This window comes from Lepidochelys kempii, chromosome 7, assembly GCF_965140285.1.
Source record: "Lepidochelys kempii isolate rLepKem1 chromosome 7, rLepKem1.hap1, whole genome shotgun sequence".
NCBI lineage: Eukaryota > Metazoa > Chordata > Testudines > Cheloniidae > Lepidochelys > Lepidochelys kempii.
In genome coordinates this window covers 45812096-45827897 of record NC_136386.1, presented here as the reverse complement: position 1 = coordinate 45827897, position 15802 = coordinate 45812096, and the positions used below count along the sequence as shown (strand labels likewise).

At 42.6% G+C, this 15802-nt stretch overlaps 1 protein-coding gene across 13 annotated transcripts in view; it reads right to left on the bottom strand.

Moving 5' to 3' along the window:
• Positions 1–15802, bottom strand: part of DOCK3 (dedicator of cytokinesis 3) — a 585647-nt gene that overhangs the window by 122068 nt on the left and 447777 nt on the right. For all 13 annotated transcript variants that reach the window (XM_073352483.2, XM_073352491.2, XM_073352484.2 and 10 more), the window contains 3 exons: positions 15430–15554; positions 887–1049; positions 222–328 (listed from right to left, as the gene is read on the bottom strand). In XM_073352483.2, coding sequence (XP_073208584.1) covers positions 222–328; positions 887–1049; positions 15430–15554 — 395 coding nt within the window. The remainder of the gene's footprint in view (positions 1–221; positions 329–886; positions 1050–15429; positions 15555–15802) is intronic.

Genomic DNA, 15802 nt, shown 5'->3' with positions numbered 1-15802 from the left:
AAAATCAATTGTACCTGAAAAATGAAACCCATCTATACTAAGTCCTATAATTTAGGATCTGTTATAAATAGGTTCAGAATCCTGTCACTATTTCCTCATGTAATGAAAAACCGCATGATCAGAAATGCAATGACGTTTACTCAAATGTATCTATACTGAAGTAGGGATAAATAGGTGGCAGGTCTGCAGTGCAGCATTAGAAGAGTTGTGAGCTATGGTACCTTATAAACATAAAGCTCATGGATATCATCTGATAGGGTGGTGCCATCATCCCTCATCAGAGGAGTAAATGCAAAGCCAAAGAGCTTTTTTTCTCCTTTGTCTTTAGCTGCAACAGGAAATAAAGAACATAGAGAAACATTTCTGCATATGCTGCAAGTGTATGTGTGTATAATTTTTTCCCCTCACTCTCTATACTTCACACTCACTCCTTAGCCTCTCTGTATTTCTAACAACCAATGCACAAAGCCACATAAGGATTCATTTTTATATCTATCTGTAGATTAGAGATACACACACACACAGTACTAGGTCTCAGTTTATGCTATTGACCACATAATTAGTCTCTACAAATGTAAATCAGACAAGCCTTTATCAAGATTGTGCTGACCGGAGTAAATCATATGCACAACTTGTAAAGACAATATGTCTAACAACACAGTAGGAAAACAACATGGGAGTCTGTTGTACTGAACTGCATGTTCTAATCTAGACCCTCTTTTTCTATTCTCTAACAACTCATGATAGCACCAGGATTCTTAACATTGTACTTATTGTACTTTAAGGTTCCCTCTTCCAGTGACATGGCATTCTAATCCTCTACTTGTAATGGAAAGAAATCAACATTTTTAGATTTGTTTTGGACAAATGATTATGTTGCACTCACTGGAGCAATGCCTGAACTCAAAGCGAAGGTGAGACCCACGAAACCTGTCAATGGGGATGGGTAGCTTGATAATTTCCCCCCAACGAGGGCTGTTACTGTGGTAGAGGACAAAAGAGTGGTATGCACTTCTGTTTGGCTCTCCTGAGCCTAAACTGATACAGTCCTGGAACAAAACACAAAAGAAAGAATAAAAGACATCACCTCTACTACACAAGTAGGTTTCAGAGTAGCAGCCATGTTAGTCTGTATTCGCAAAAAGAAAAGGAGTACTTGTGACACCATAGAGACTAACAAATTTTAAGGTGCCACAAGTACTCCTTTTCTTTTTGTGAATACAGACTAACACGACTGCTACTCTGAAACCTGTCATTATGCAAGGCACTGAATTTAGCCGTATGGAGTGGAAAAAATTTGTTAGTTTCTAAGGTGCCACAAGTACTCCTTTTCTTTTTACACAAGTAGGGTGACCAGATGTCCCGATTTTTTAGGGACAGTCCCAATTTGGAGGGCTTTTTCTTATATAGGCACCTATTACCTCTCACCCTCGTCCTGATTTTTTACACTAGCTATCTGGACACCATATACACAAGTCATTTTATTACACTGAGAGAGCCTCATGCTGAGGTTACTCAGGTTAGTCTCTTTTTTTCTCTGTATAATTCATCCCCTTCTGCAAACACAAGGACAGAGATAGGAGGAGAATCCTGGATGCAAAGGAATCTGAAGTTTTTTGAAGGGAGATTTTTAGATGGTGCTTTGGATCAGAGGTACAGCTCTGGGACCTGTGTCTCAAGCAGCATTCAAACAGGAGTTGTTTGCTTTCCTTTTTCCTCAGATTATTATTATTTTTACCTTTGTATCAAGTAAGTGCAGGATATATATTAACAAATGGATCAGAAGGAAAAAATGGGAAGTAACAGATAATTACTCACTTGTAATTAGGCTTCTCTGTAAACATCATTTGGCTAGATTCCTACTTTTGGGTCTCAGCTCACTAATGTAATACAGGTTTCAGAGTAACAGCCGTGTTAGTCTGTATTCGCAAAAAGAAAAGGAGGACTTGTGGCACCTTAGAGACTAACCAATTTATTAGAGCATAAGCTTTCGTGAGCTACAGCTCACTTCTTCAGTGATCTGAAGAAGTGAGCTGTAGCTCATGAAAGCTTATGCTCTAATAAATTGGTTAGTCTCTAAGGTGCCACAAGTCCTCCTTTTCTTTTTAATGTAATACAGCGAAGAACTCTCTGAGCTCTCAATTTTTTTTAGCTCTTTGAAGCACTGGCCATACAGCCCTGTTCTGAGATCAAATGCCAGTGCCCCAGTGCCCTTAGATAGAACATTTTATTTCATGTTACTGAGTAATGGCAAGCAAAGAACACACAGGTTAATAATTACCACCTAAAGATACCAGAGTGGATTCCCACACTTGGAGACTAAAAAACTCCAGGGTAGTCTTGACTAATCTATACATTCTCAGCACATGGAGGAACAAAAACTGTACAAGTCAATTTAATTAAGGAGTATCATGGAAACTTCCTGAATCCCCCATTCACAACAGGAGGTAGGACAGTTGGGAGAAATAGTGAGCAGGTGGCAAACAGCAGGAGAAAGGGTGTCTACACTATGAAATTAGGTCGAATTTATAGAAGTTGATTTTTTAGAAAGCAATTTTATTCAGTTGATTGTGTGTGTCCCCACTAAGCGCATTAAGTTGGCGGAGTGAGTCCACAGTACCGAGGCTAGCGTTGACTTTCGGAGCGTTGCACTGTGGGTAGCTTTCCCGCAGTCTCCGCCGCCCATTGGAATTCTGGGTTAAGCTCCCAATGCCTGATGGGGCAAAAACATTGTCGCGGGTGGTTTTGGGCACATGTCGTCAGTCGCCCCTCCTTCCGGGAAAGCAACGGCAGACAAACGTTTTGCGCTTTTTTTTCCGTGCGGGCGCCATACTGCTTTCAGCAGACAGTGCAGTAGGACTGCTAACCGTTGTCATCGAACCACTGCTTCCGCTGCCACTCTGCTCTCCTGATGCTATGAATCCACCTCGCAGGTCCTCTATATGACCATCGTCATCCACTGCTTCCGCTGCCACTCTGCTCTCCTGGTGGTCTCACAGGGCCGCTTCCACTGCAACTCTGCTCGGCTACTCTTGTCTCTCCATACCACGGCAAGCGTGCAGCCCACTCAGTTGTTGTGTCCTGGCAGCAGATGGTGCAGTAGGTCTGCAAAACTGGTCATCCAACCATCGCTTCCCCTGCAACTCTGCTCAGCTGCTCTCCTGCAGACCCCATACCATGGCAAGCATGAAGCCTGCTCAGATCACTGCGGCAGTTATGAGCTTTGTAAACACCTCATGCATTATCATGCAGTATATGCAGAACCAGAACCTGCAAAAGCAGGCGAGGAGGCAATGGCAGCGCAGTGATGAAAGCAATGAGGACATGGACACAGACTTCTCTCAAAGCACGGGCCCTGGCAATTTGGCCATCCTGGTGGCAATGGGGCAGGCTCATGCCATGGAATGCCGATTCTGGGCACAGGAAACAAGCACAGACTGGTGGGACCGCACAATGTTACAGGTCTGGAATGATTCCCAGTGGCTGCGAAACTTTCGCTTGCGTAAGGGCACTTTCATGGAACTTTGTGACTTGCTTTCCCCTGCCCTGAAGCACATGAATACCAAGATGAGAGCAGCCCTCACAGTTCACAAGCGAGTGGCGATAGCCCTCTGGAAGCTTGCAACGCCAGACAGCTAACGGTCAGTCGGGAATCAATTTGGAGTGGGCAAATCTACTGTGGGGGCTGCTGTGATCCAAGTAGCCAACGCAATCACTGAGTTGCTGCTATCAAGGGTAGTGACTCTGGGAAATGTGCAGGTCATAATGGATGGCTTTGCTGCAATGGGATTCCCTAACTGTGGTGGGGCAATAGACAGAACGCATATCCCTATCTTAGGACCGGAGTACCAAGGCAGCCAGTACATAAAACTGAAAGGGGTACTTTTCAATGGTGCTACAAGCACTGGTGGATCACAAGGGACGTTTCACCAACATCAACGTAGGATGGCCAGGAAAGGTACATGCTGCTCGCATCTTCAGGAACTCTGGTCTGTATGAACAGCTGCAGCAAGGGACTTACTTCCCAGACCAGAAAATAACTGTTGGGGATGTTGAAATGCCTACAGTTATCCTTGGGGACCCAGCCTACCCCTTAATGCCATGACTCATGAAGCCATACACAGGCACCCTGGACAGTAGTCAGGAGCTGTTCAACTATAGGCTGAGCAAGTGCAGAATGGTGGTAGAATGTGCATTTGGATGTTTAAAAGCGCACTGGCGCAGTTTACTGACTCGGTTAGACCTCAGTGAAACCAATATTTCCATTGGTTTCAGAGTAACAGCCGTGTTAGTCTGTATTCGCAAAAAGAAAAGGAGTACTTGTGGCACCTTAGCGACTAAATAAATTGGTTAGTCTCTAAGATGCCACAAGTACTCCTTTTCTTTTTGCGAATATTTCCATTGTTATTACTGCTTGCTGTGTGCTTCACAATATCTCTGAGAGTAAGGGGGAGACGTTTATGGCGGGGTGGGAAGTTGAGGCAAATCGTCTGGCTGCTGATTACACGCAGCCAGACACCAGGGTGGCTAGAAGAGCACAGCAGGGTGCGCTGCGCATCACAGAAGCTTTGAAAACCAGTTTCATGGCTGACCAGGCTACGGTGTGACAGTTCTGTTTGTTTCTCCTTGATGAAAACCCGCCCCCTTGGTTCACTCTACTTCCCTGTAAGCCAACCGCCCTCCCGTACCCCCTTCGATTACCACTTGCGGAGGCAATAAAGTTATTGTTGTTTCACATTCATACATTCTTTATTAATTCATCACACAAATAGGGGGATAACTGCCAAGGTAGCCCGGGAAGGGTGGAGGAGGAGGAAAGCACCAGGTGGGGTCGGGGAGGAGGGAAGAACAAGGCCACACTGCATTTCAAAACTTATTGAATGCCAGCCTTCTGTTGCTTGGCCAGTTCTCTGGGGTGGAGTGGTTGGGTGCCCCCCCCGCGCGTTCTTGGGCGTCTGGGTGAGGAGGCTATGGAACTTGGAGAGGAGGGCGGTTGGTTACACAGGGGCTGCAGTGGCGGTCTGTGCCTTTCCTGCACCTCAACCATTCACGAGAGCATATCCGTTTGATCCTCCAGTAGCCTCAGCATTGCATCCTGCCTCCTTTTATCATGCTGCCGCCACCTTTCCTCTTGATCCCACCACCTCTCCTGTTGCTCCCAACACTTGTCCTCACGTTCATTTTGTGCTTTCCTGGACTCTGCCATTGTCTGCCTCCAGGCATTCTGCTGTGCTCTTTCAGTTTGGGTGGACTGCATGAGCTCAGAGAACATTTCATCGCGAGTGCGTTTTTTTCACCTTCTTATCTGCGCTAGCCTCTGGGACAGAGATGCTAGTCGCAGCTTTGAAACATTTGCAGCTGCGGGAGGAAAAAAGGGAGATTAAAATTGAAAAAGACACATTGGCCATTTAAAAGGAGAGGCTGATGTTTTCAGGTTAACGTGCAGCACAAACCCAACTAACCCCCGCACCCAATTCTCTGGGATGATCGCTTCACTCCTTCCCCCACCACATGGCTAACAGCGGGGATGATTTCTTTTCAGCCACAGGCAAACAGCCCAGCTGCAATAGCCACCTCTGAATGTCCCCTTAATAAAATTCCCCTATTTCAACCAGGTGACCATGAATGATACCACTCTCCTGAGGATAACACAGAGAGATAAAGAATGGATGTTGCTTGAATGCCAGCAAACAGCGGGACCACATGCTGCCATGCTTTCTTATGCAATGATTCCAGACTATGTGCTATTGGCCTGCCGTGGTAAAGTGTCCTACCATGGAGGACGCAATAAGGCTGCCCTCCCCAGAAACCTTTTACAAAGGCTTTGGGAGTACCTCCAGGGCAGCTTCATTGAGATGTCCCTGGAGGATTTCCGCTCCATCCCCAGACACGTTGACAGAGTTTTCCAGTAGCTGTACTGGCTGTGAATGCATCCCAAGTCTTCAAGGCAAATTAATAATTAAACATGCTTGCTTTTAAACTGTGTATTATATTTACAAAGGTACACTCACCAGAGGTGCCTTCTCCACCTTCAAGGTCCAGAAGCCCAGGTTGGGAGGGTACTGTCTCCAGGGTGATAAACAGTTCCTGGCTGTCAGGGAGAATGGTTTCTCCGCTTGCCTGGTGTGTGCTATCTTCAACCTCCCCCTCCTCATCATCTTCGTCGTCCCCAAAATCCTCATCCCTGTTGAGTGAGACTCCCTTGCAGGAGGCCACGTACAGGTGTGGGGTAGTTATAGGGGCACCCCCTAGAATTGTATGCAGCTCATCATAGAAGCGGCATGTCTGGGGCTCTGACCCCAAATGGGCATTTGCCTCCTGAGTTTTTTGGTAGGCTTTCCTGAGCTCCTTAAGTCTTTTGGAATGGAGTTCTGATAACACGGATTTGTCTCCCCATACAGCGATCAGATCCAGTACCTCCCATTCGGTCCATGCTGGAACTCTTTTAAGATTCTGGGACTCCATGGTCACCTCTGCTGATGAGATCTGCACGGTCACCTGTGCTGATCAGCTTGCCACGCTGGCCAAACAGGAAATGAAATTCAAAAGTTTGTGAGACTTTTCCTGTCTACCTGGCCAGTGCATCTGAGTTGAGAGTGCTGTCCATAGCGGTCACAATGGAGCACTGTGGGATAGCTCCTGGAGGCCAATACTGTCAAATTGCATCCACACTAACCCAAATTCGACCTGGCGATGTCAATTTCAGTGCTAATCCCCCTCATTGAGGAGGAGTACAGAAATCAATTTTAAGAGCCCATTAAGTCGACAAAAATGGCTTCGTTGTGTGGACGGGTGCAGGGTTAAATCAATCTAACGCTGCTAAATTCGACCTATACTGGTAGTGTAGACCAGGGCCAAGAAGGAGACACTCCATGGTTTGTATTGAAATACAGATATACAAAAAGGTAAAGCACAAATGCATGCACTAGGCTGGACACCTGCAAAGCAACTCAGAAGCTCTGACTACACCATGCATCTTAAAACAAAGCAGAAAAAGGACAGCTGAAAGAATCTGCAAGTATAACGTCCAAGAAAAATTGATTTTGTTTCTGTTACCCCCACTCCTTCCAGGAAAATAGTAACCCAGTTTTTGGATTATTGATTTTTTATTTTTTGGGTGGGGTAGGTTCCTCCCTTTTAATGTTCTGAACTTCTCTATCAATTTGAAATATTTATATGGAAGGAACATAACAGAATGAATTCAAAATAGAACAGGTGCAGAGAATGGTTACTAGGATGATCCAAGGAATGGAAAACCTACCTTATGAGAGGAGACTCAAAGAGCATGGCTTATTTAGATAAAGCAAAAGAAGGCTGAGGGGAGATATGATTGCTCTCTATAAATACATCAGAGGGATAAATGCCAGGGAAGGAGAGAAGGTATTTAAGTTATGCACCCATGTGGACACAAGACCAAATGGATATAAACTGGCCATCAACAAGTTTAGGCTTGAAATTAGACAAAGGTTTCTAACCATCAGAGGACTGAAGTTTTGGAGCAGCCTTCTAAAGGAAGTAGTGGGGGCAAAAAACCTAACTGGCTTCAAGACTGAGCTTGATAAGTTTATGGAGGGGATGGTATGATGAGATTGACAACAATGGCATGAAGCGGATCTGTGACGGCTAGCAGCAAATATTTCCAATGGCTGGTGATGGGACACTAGATGGGGATGGCTTTGAGTTACTACAGAGAATTCATTCCAACGTGTCTGGCTAGTGGATCTTGCCCACATGCTCCTCAGGGTCTAAACTGATCGCCATATTTGGGGTCGGGTAGGATTTTTTTCCCCCGGATCAGATTGGTAGAGACTCTGGGAGGTTTTTGTGCCTTCCTCTACAGCATGGGGCAAGAATCACTTGCAGGTTTAAAATAGTGTAATTGGTGGATTCTCTGTAACTTGAAGTCTTTAAATCATGATTTGAGGACTTCAGTAACTCAGACAGAGGTTAGGGATCTGTTACAGGAGTGAGTGGGTGAGGTTCTGTGGCCTGCAATGTGCAGGAGGTCAGACTAGAGGATCATTATGGTCTCTTCTGACCTTAAAGTCTATGAGATTATAATGTAACAGAACACTCTGGGGGCACTAGGACTCAAGTGCCCCTCCCCACAGGTAAAACAGCAGAGAGGAACCAGCCAGAAGCAGCCAAAGCAGGGACCACTGGACATTCAGAGAACTTTCTACAACTTTGACTGGATTTTCTGTGCCCTATGCTGATTGGCGGTTTGCTTCAATGAGAGCCCTGCGCAGATACAAAATTTGTATCCACATTTGATCCATGATCTGCAAAAATGGTCCATGGATATAAGGTGGATATCTGTAGAGTTGCAGGGCTCTAGCTACAACCCTCTCTCTCCTTTGCAGTCTCTTCACCTTAGCTTCACTCCACACCTGCTCCTCTTACCCCCTTCCCTATCAGCCTCACTCTCCTTCTCTGCCCTTTATATTTAGCTTATCTCCTTCTAAGTAACCCCACAATATATAAATATAATCATGTAACTAACCTGACATTTGCTGCCATTACACTGTTCACTCAGCTTGTGTATTATACCCTCTTCCCCTGCCCTGTGTCTCTCTTGTCTATTTAGACTGTAAACTCTGTGGGGCAGGGACTCCCTACTACTGTGTATATTTACAGTGCCTACAACAATGGGGCCAATTCTTGGTTGGCTCTTAGGCACTACATAATAAATAAAGTTTAAACTCTTCTAATATTGCTAGAAGCTAGGATATAGCAGATAAACTGATCAGCACTATAAGGAGTTTATATCATGGAAGTAGATGCGTAGTAAGATTGGATACAGGCCTGGGTGAATGGTTCAATATTGTGACTGGAGTTAGATAAGGGTGTGTGTTATCATAAATCCTCTTTGCATTGGCAGTAGATTGGGTGATGAAGCAGGCAACACAAGGCATCATGGACGGTGTAAAATTGGTTAGCAGAAACTAGTTAACACAACGTTAACTTTGCCGACAACATTGCTTTACTGAGGCCAGGTCTACACTACTGGCTAAATCGGCACTGCTCTGATCCCTGCAGCAGTATCGGTTTAGCAGGTCTGATGAAGACATGCTAAATTGATGGGAGAGCACTTTCTGATCGAATTGTCTACTCCATCTCTCCGCCAAGAAGGGTAAGGGAAGTTGGTGGGAGAGTGTCTCCCATCGCCACAGCACAGCGTAGACACTGCGGTAAGCGGATCTAGCTACGTTGACTCCAGTTACGTATTTCAATGAAGTAGCATAACTGAGATCGATTTACCACCATAGTGTAGACCAGCCCTAAGTATGAACTGGAATGGAATTACTGCCCTTATATCAGAGGTAGAACAGGAAGCAGCAAAATTTGGACTGAAAATCAAGGCAGAGAAAAACCAATATTATGAAAGTAGAAAACTGTACAACAGATACAAAGGTGTACATGGATGGAAAAGAAATTTAACAGCTAGCAATGTTCTGATACCTGTGTGTGTGTGATGTCATTCAAAGGTGGCTGTGATAAACATATTCACACAAGAAAAACACCACTTTTGGAAGGATGACCAAATTTGGTCAAACAGATCTTCACACCAAATGATAGGTCAGATTATACCATGTGATTGTACTGAGCATGTTTCTGTTCAGAGCAGAGACATGGCCAATGACTGTGGCTAACAAAAAGAGACTGGAGGCTTCCCATCAAAGATGGTGGAGGAAAATACTGAATATTTCATGAAAAGACAAAATTACAAATATAAGAGTAAGGGAGCTGAGAGACCAGGACAGGTTATAAAATATCATCAAAGAAAGATGGGTCAGCTCCCTAGGACATATATACCATATGGAAGACAAGAGACATGCTAAGCAAGTATTGAAATGGGTATCTGACAACGGAAAAAGAAAGCAAGGAAGTTCAAGGAAGAATTGACTGAAGACAGTGCCAGAGGACACTGATTGATTTGGCATCAGCTGGGATGAAGTACCACAACAACTAGTGAGTGACCATAATCAGTGGAGGAATTAGACTTTCCAATTTGTCAGCAGCTCAGAAGGAAAGAAGACCAAAGGTGAGGTTTCTCTCTTTCTACATGTTCCCTCACCCATACAGCAGATTTCTGTATATGATGTGGCAAGGCATCTTTTTTGCCACGTCAGCCTCAGCATTTCTGTCTGTGGTGGCAGAGGCAGGGCTGGAGTAAGTCAGTCCTACTCTGGAGGTTTTTAAATTCTTAACTTCGGTTTATTTACAATATTTACAAGGTCAGGCTCAGGGTAGGCTAGAGTAGTTCTCTTAAGAAAAAGAACCCCATAATACAAAAGAAATACATCTCCTGGACCCCTGACTAGAGTATTAATTTATTATGCTGGTTTCTGGTTACTAGCCCTTCCCCAAAACAGAAGTAAATTCAATGTTTCCCGTGTACGGAGGAGACCAGCCTTCTCACCTAGGATAACCCTTTTCTTCCTGCTGCCCCTAACCCTGCTGAAGCTTGTTTCTTCTCCCTCCTCCCACTCTCTTACTGGAGGAGGGGCTTTTAAAGGTCATCGGCAGCCCTTAATTGGACTCAAGTGTCTCTAATTAACCTGAGGTAACGTCTTTTCAGTTCATAGGAAAAAGGGTCTTCACCGTTATAGGACTGATACACATGACTTCCACCACTCTCTTATAGCTGTGAGGTTTGACTTTGTCACAATGATCAATAATTTTGTTAATAAGTGCTTATTGTTATATCACATGCTTCTACATATAGTAGAAAAACAGAGTTTATTTGTAAGGTACCAGTTCCTGAAGGATTCAAAGCATAGGAATTCATATTAACTAATAACAATTCCATCTCTCCTATCCTTCCCTCCATTACAATAAAATGGCCTCTGTTTCTCAAAAGAGACTTAACACTGAAGTGCTCATGTATCAAAATCATTGTCACTCAATCTACTTATTTCAGAGTAGCAGCTGTGTTAGTCTGTATCCGCAAAAAGAAAAGGAGGACTTGTGGCACCTTAAAGACTAACAAATTTATTTGAGCATAAGCTTCCGTGAGCTACTGCTCACTTCATTGGATGCATATATATCCATTCTTACTTGTAATTTGGTAAGAAATTAAGTAGATCTCTTGTAAGAAACTGATTTGTGGTCCTGGCTTCTCTGAGGAGGACCCAATGCTCTTTTATTTACTTGGATTTGGAATACCTTTGAAATGAAGTGATATATTTTTAAAATCAGTAGGTCGATATCTTAAAACAAAAAAACTTCAAATCCAGATTCCAGCGAGAAACTGCTGAATTGGAATTCATTTGCAAATTGGATACTATTAATTTAGGCTTAAATAGAGACTGGGAGTGGCTAAGTCATTATGCAAGGTAGCCTATTTCCCCTTGTTTTTTCCTACCCCCCCCCCCAGATGTTCTGGTTTAACTTGGATTTAAACTTGGAGAGTGGTCAGTTTGGATGAGCTATTACCAGCAGGAGAGTGAGTTTGTGTGTGTATGGGGGTGGGGGTGTGTGAGAAAACCTGGATTTGTGCTGGAAATGGCCCACCTTGATTATCATGCACATTGTAGGGAGAGTGGTCACTTTGGATGAGCTATTACCAGCAGGATAGTGAGTTTGTGTGTGTGGTTTTTGGGAGGGGGGTGAGGGGGTGAGAGAACGTGGATTTGTGCAGGAAATGGCCCAACTTGATTATCATGCACATTGTGTAAAGAGTTGTCACTTTGGATGGGCTATCACCAGCAGAAGAGTGAATTTGTGTGGGGGGGTGGAGGGTGAGAAAACCTGGATTTGTGCTGGAAATGGCCCAACCTGATGATCACTTTAGATAAGCTATTACCAGCAGGACAGTGGGGTGGGAGGAGGTATTGTTTCATATTCTCTGTGTGCATATAAAGTCTGCTGCAGTTTCCACGGTATGCATTCGATGAAGTGAGCTGTAGCTCACGAAAGCTCATGCTCAAATAAATTGGTTAGTCTCTAAGGTGCCACAAGTACTCCTTTTCTTTTTGCGAATACAGACTAACACGGCTGTTACTCTGAAACCTGTCACTTATAAAAAAAATCTACCTAATAATCTATATGGGTCTCTAACCTCTCAAATCTGTGATATCTGAACCTTTGTCCTAGTTCCTTACATGACCTCACCATCATCCAACAAAGGAAATACTTTAAAAGGTTTAATTAAGAAAAAGAGAAACTTTAACCATAATTATTATTGAACATATCAATAATAATAAATATGCCAAATCTATAAAATTAGTCAACATGTAATGTTGGCATGCATAGCTGAACCATGGGCCATACATTGATTCTAAGTAAGATGAACTGAATATATCTCCAGCTCTCTGACCATCCTTATTTCAACAAGATGGGCCATTTCAATACTGACCAATATTTTTGTTATTATTTATATTACAGTAGCAGCGAGAGGCTACAACTGAGATTGGGGCCTCATTGTACTAGGTACTGTACAAACAGATACTATAGCAAGAGACAGTCCTTGCCCAAAAGAATTTACAATCCAAACGGATTAGTTCAAGTGGACACATCCTCAAAATGGAGAAATTGTGTGCTCAATGCACAAAGAAGCTCATGTGTTTTTAAACTTCAGACCAAATATTTAACTGAAACATGTAAGGCCAGATTCTCAACTGGTATCAGTCAACACAGCTTGACTGAAAACAATGGAGATATTTCAATTTACACCAGCTGAGGATCAGACCCAAAATTCAAAAGAATGTTCCCTAATTTATAGAGCATTTCAAATGTTCAAACAGCTGTCCAAAAAGGAACTGATTAACAACAACTGAGGATTCCTAAATGGGATATGACATACCTCATAACAAGTAAGCAAAATATCCAGCCTAATGCAATAAGAGCCCACAAGAGAAAGCAGAACTCTGCTCCCTTTAATCTGAATATTTGTATAGTCTATTACTTCAGAATAGCAGCATGAAACATATCACATTTAACATCTATTGAACTGAATTTAGACCACTTCAAAAATGCCAGTCGCCAATACGCAGAAATAATCAGTACCACATAACAGAAACACACTATACAGCATTCAATTTGGAGACTAATCCTGTCTCATCTCTTTGCTCACTGTCGAGTTTTCTGCATGATGTAAAAATTTTGCCAATTCATCTGCCAAAGTAAAAGCAAATGAGACCAGCCATCTGGGATTACTGTTAATTTAGTGGGGTAATTTATCATTCCACATTAATATCCTTGTCCCAGTTGACTTTTTAAGGGTATACTGGTGTTGTAAATCTATAGAAAAACCCTGAAAAACAGAAAACTTCAGCTCCTCAAACATTTGTGTCAGCCTCCAAAATGCTGTAAAGGTTAGACAAAATTTTGCTTTCAAGGTCTTCCTCTTAATTTAGGTGAAGATCTCTGAGAATGATGAGATCTATCACTTTAATAGTCTAAGCTCTGTAATGGATTTTAAGATGTCTAGGCATCCATTTGCCAAAAACCTATATAGGTTTATTACCCTAGGTGTTTTCAGTATGATACTTACTAAATTAATATTGTTTTATCTTTTATTTTCAGAATCATTCTGTTTTGTTTCAAACTATTCGCAAAATTTCAAGGTATTTTACTTTACACTTCATACATGTGGTCTAGTTAATCTTCATTTTGGCCATTTAGAGCAAGTGGGCTTTTAATTGTATACTTGTGACATCCCTGTCATTTCCCATCAGGAGTGAAGCAGATATCATTCAAGGTCAGATAGGATTTTGATATTAAACAGAAGGAGAAGCTCTTGCTGCAAAGACACTGTCAGCTAGAGAACTTCAGCTGCAATAATTCAACATAATAGAAAATGAAAAAGAATTCATTAAAGATTAATATTTTTTTATTGTAAACATTAATAGTAAGGAGTTTCTGGAAGAGCTGCTTGATCCAATATCTTCAGTGTTTATATTTGTTTTACCAGAAGGATCACCTGAGTTCCTTGAGGCTGCTTACATAGTGCGATGCAGCCATTTTCTCCCCCAAGTTTCTTTTAATTATAGGGTGAATTTAATAACTTTTAGTGCTTAATAGAGAGGAGAGATTGATAGCAATTCTCTGTTCCAAGCATACAGTAATTGAGCAGAACTGTGCAAGTTTCTCTCACACAGTCAAAGCACCACAATTCCAATTTGAAATATATTTTGCTGTTCCTGGTCTATGGCTTATTCTGAACAGAGATTGCTGGTTGTGATAAGGGGTGCTAAATTACAAAGTAGTGTGAGGAAATTTCCACTAAAATTAGACAGAAATTAGACTAAAACCACCAAACGTGTTGACTTGGGAAATAATTCAAATTTGAATACAATGCCCTCTACAGACTTCAGTGGGACAAGACAATAATTTTAAGGACATCTCAATCTCTCCCTAAAGGCCCAATTCTGTCATCCTTACTCATATTTTCGTATGCAGTATTGTTGTTGTAGCTGTGTTGTTCCCAGATATCAGAGATAAGGTGGGTGAGGTAGTATCTTTTATTGGAGCAACTTCTGGTTGGTGAGAGAGATACACTTTCGAGCTTACACAGAGCTCTTCTATAGGTCTGGGAAACTCACTCAGTGTCACAGCTAAATACAAGGTGGAACAGATTGTTTAGCATAAGTAGCTAACACACATTTCAAGGGACCATTCAAGATGAAATGGTCCGTTAATACCCCTCCAGTCATAGGGAGGAAAGGAAAGGGGGGGTTTCAGTGGGAAACAGATTATTTTAATAAGCCATACATCTAGTGTCTCTATTCAGTCAGGTATAGAGTGACATATTCAGTCCTCATCCTCAAAGGAAACTTGCACAACACTTTCAAGGACAAGCTGGGAGCTTAACCTCATAACTTTTGCTAGATACTAAAAATTGTGAGCCTGCCCCACACACGCTGCAGCAGTGGCTCCTTCCCCGGGGCTGGGGCTGGTTCCCCATTCTGGGCATTGCGACTTGGTGCACAGAGTTACAGTGCCATTCACATTTGGCCCAGCCACCCCTCATCATTAACAGAGTGGCAGCTGAGCCAAACCTGAGCAGTGCTGTGATCCCACACACCAGAGCACAATGCCATTCACTTAAATTTAGTCAGCCGCACCCTTCTCCCCTCCCATCACTGGCATGGAATTCTTGAATTTTGATCCACTCTGAGTGAAAAGTTTAACTAAATTAGCTTTTCACTTACTGTTTATTAATGTTTTGTCCAAGTGCCCAAATTCAGAGGTTTACCATTATTTCCCCACTAGCAGAATTGCCCTAAATTAATTCAAGCCTGGTAGTTAAATCTCTTTATCATAGTATAGTAGTAAATAAAGAACCCCAAAGGCCCAAAACGTTGAAGGAAATAATTTTATTCAAAACTTTCCAGGGTATTAGAGAAGGCAAGAGAAGATGTGCATGGAACAAGTAGGTTGATATTGATGTAACTCAGCACGGAAACAAACTAATTTGCTTACCTTCAGGATCTCTCCATCTGCATAAAGAACATACATGGTCACTTCGATGTTCTTCTGCACACTCTTCCCGCCTCTCTCAAAATCCCCCTTCTCTAGTGTCAGGTACAAGTCATTACGTATATCACCTGAAACGAGAGATAGAAGTCACATGTTTAAACACCACATCAAAGATATGGTGCCTTTATGGAGGCAACTGACTGACTTTGTTCTTCAAGGTTTTGGCTGGAGCTCAACTCATTCCAAGCAGCAAGTTAATAAAAAAAAAAAAAAAGGAATATTTGACCAACAATGAATTAAATCAGAGGGTTGTTAGTAACGTTTGTATTAAATCTGAATTTGGAATCAATAACTGCATTATTACGGGGGGAGTGAA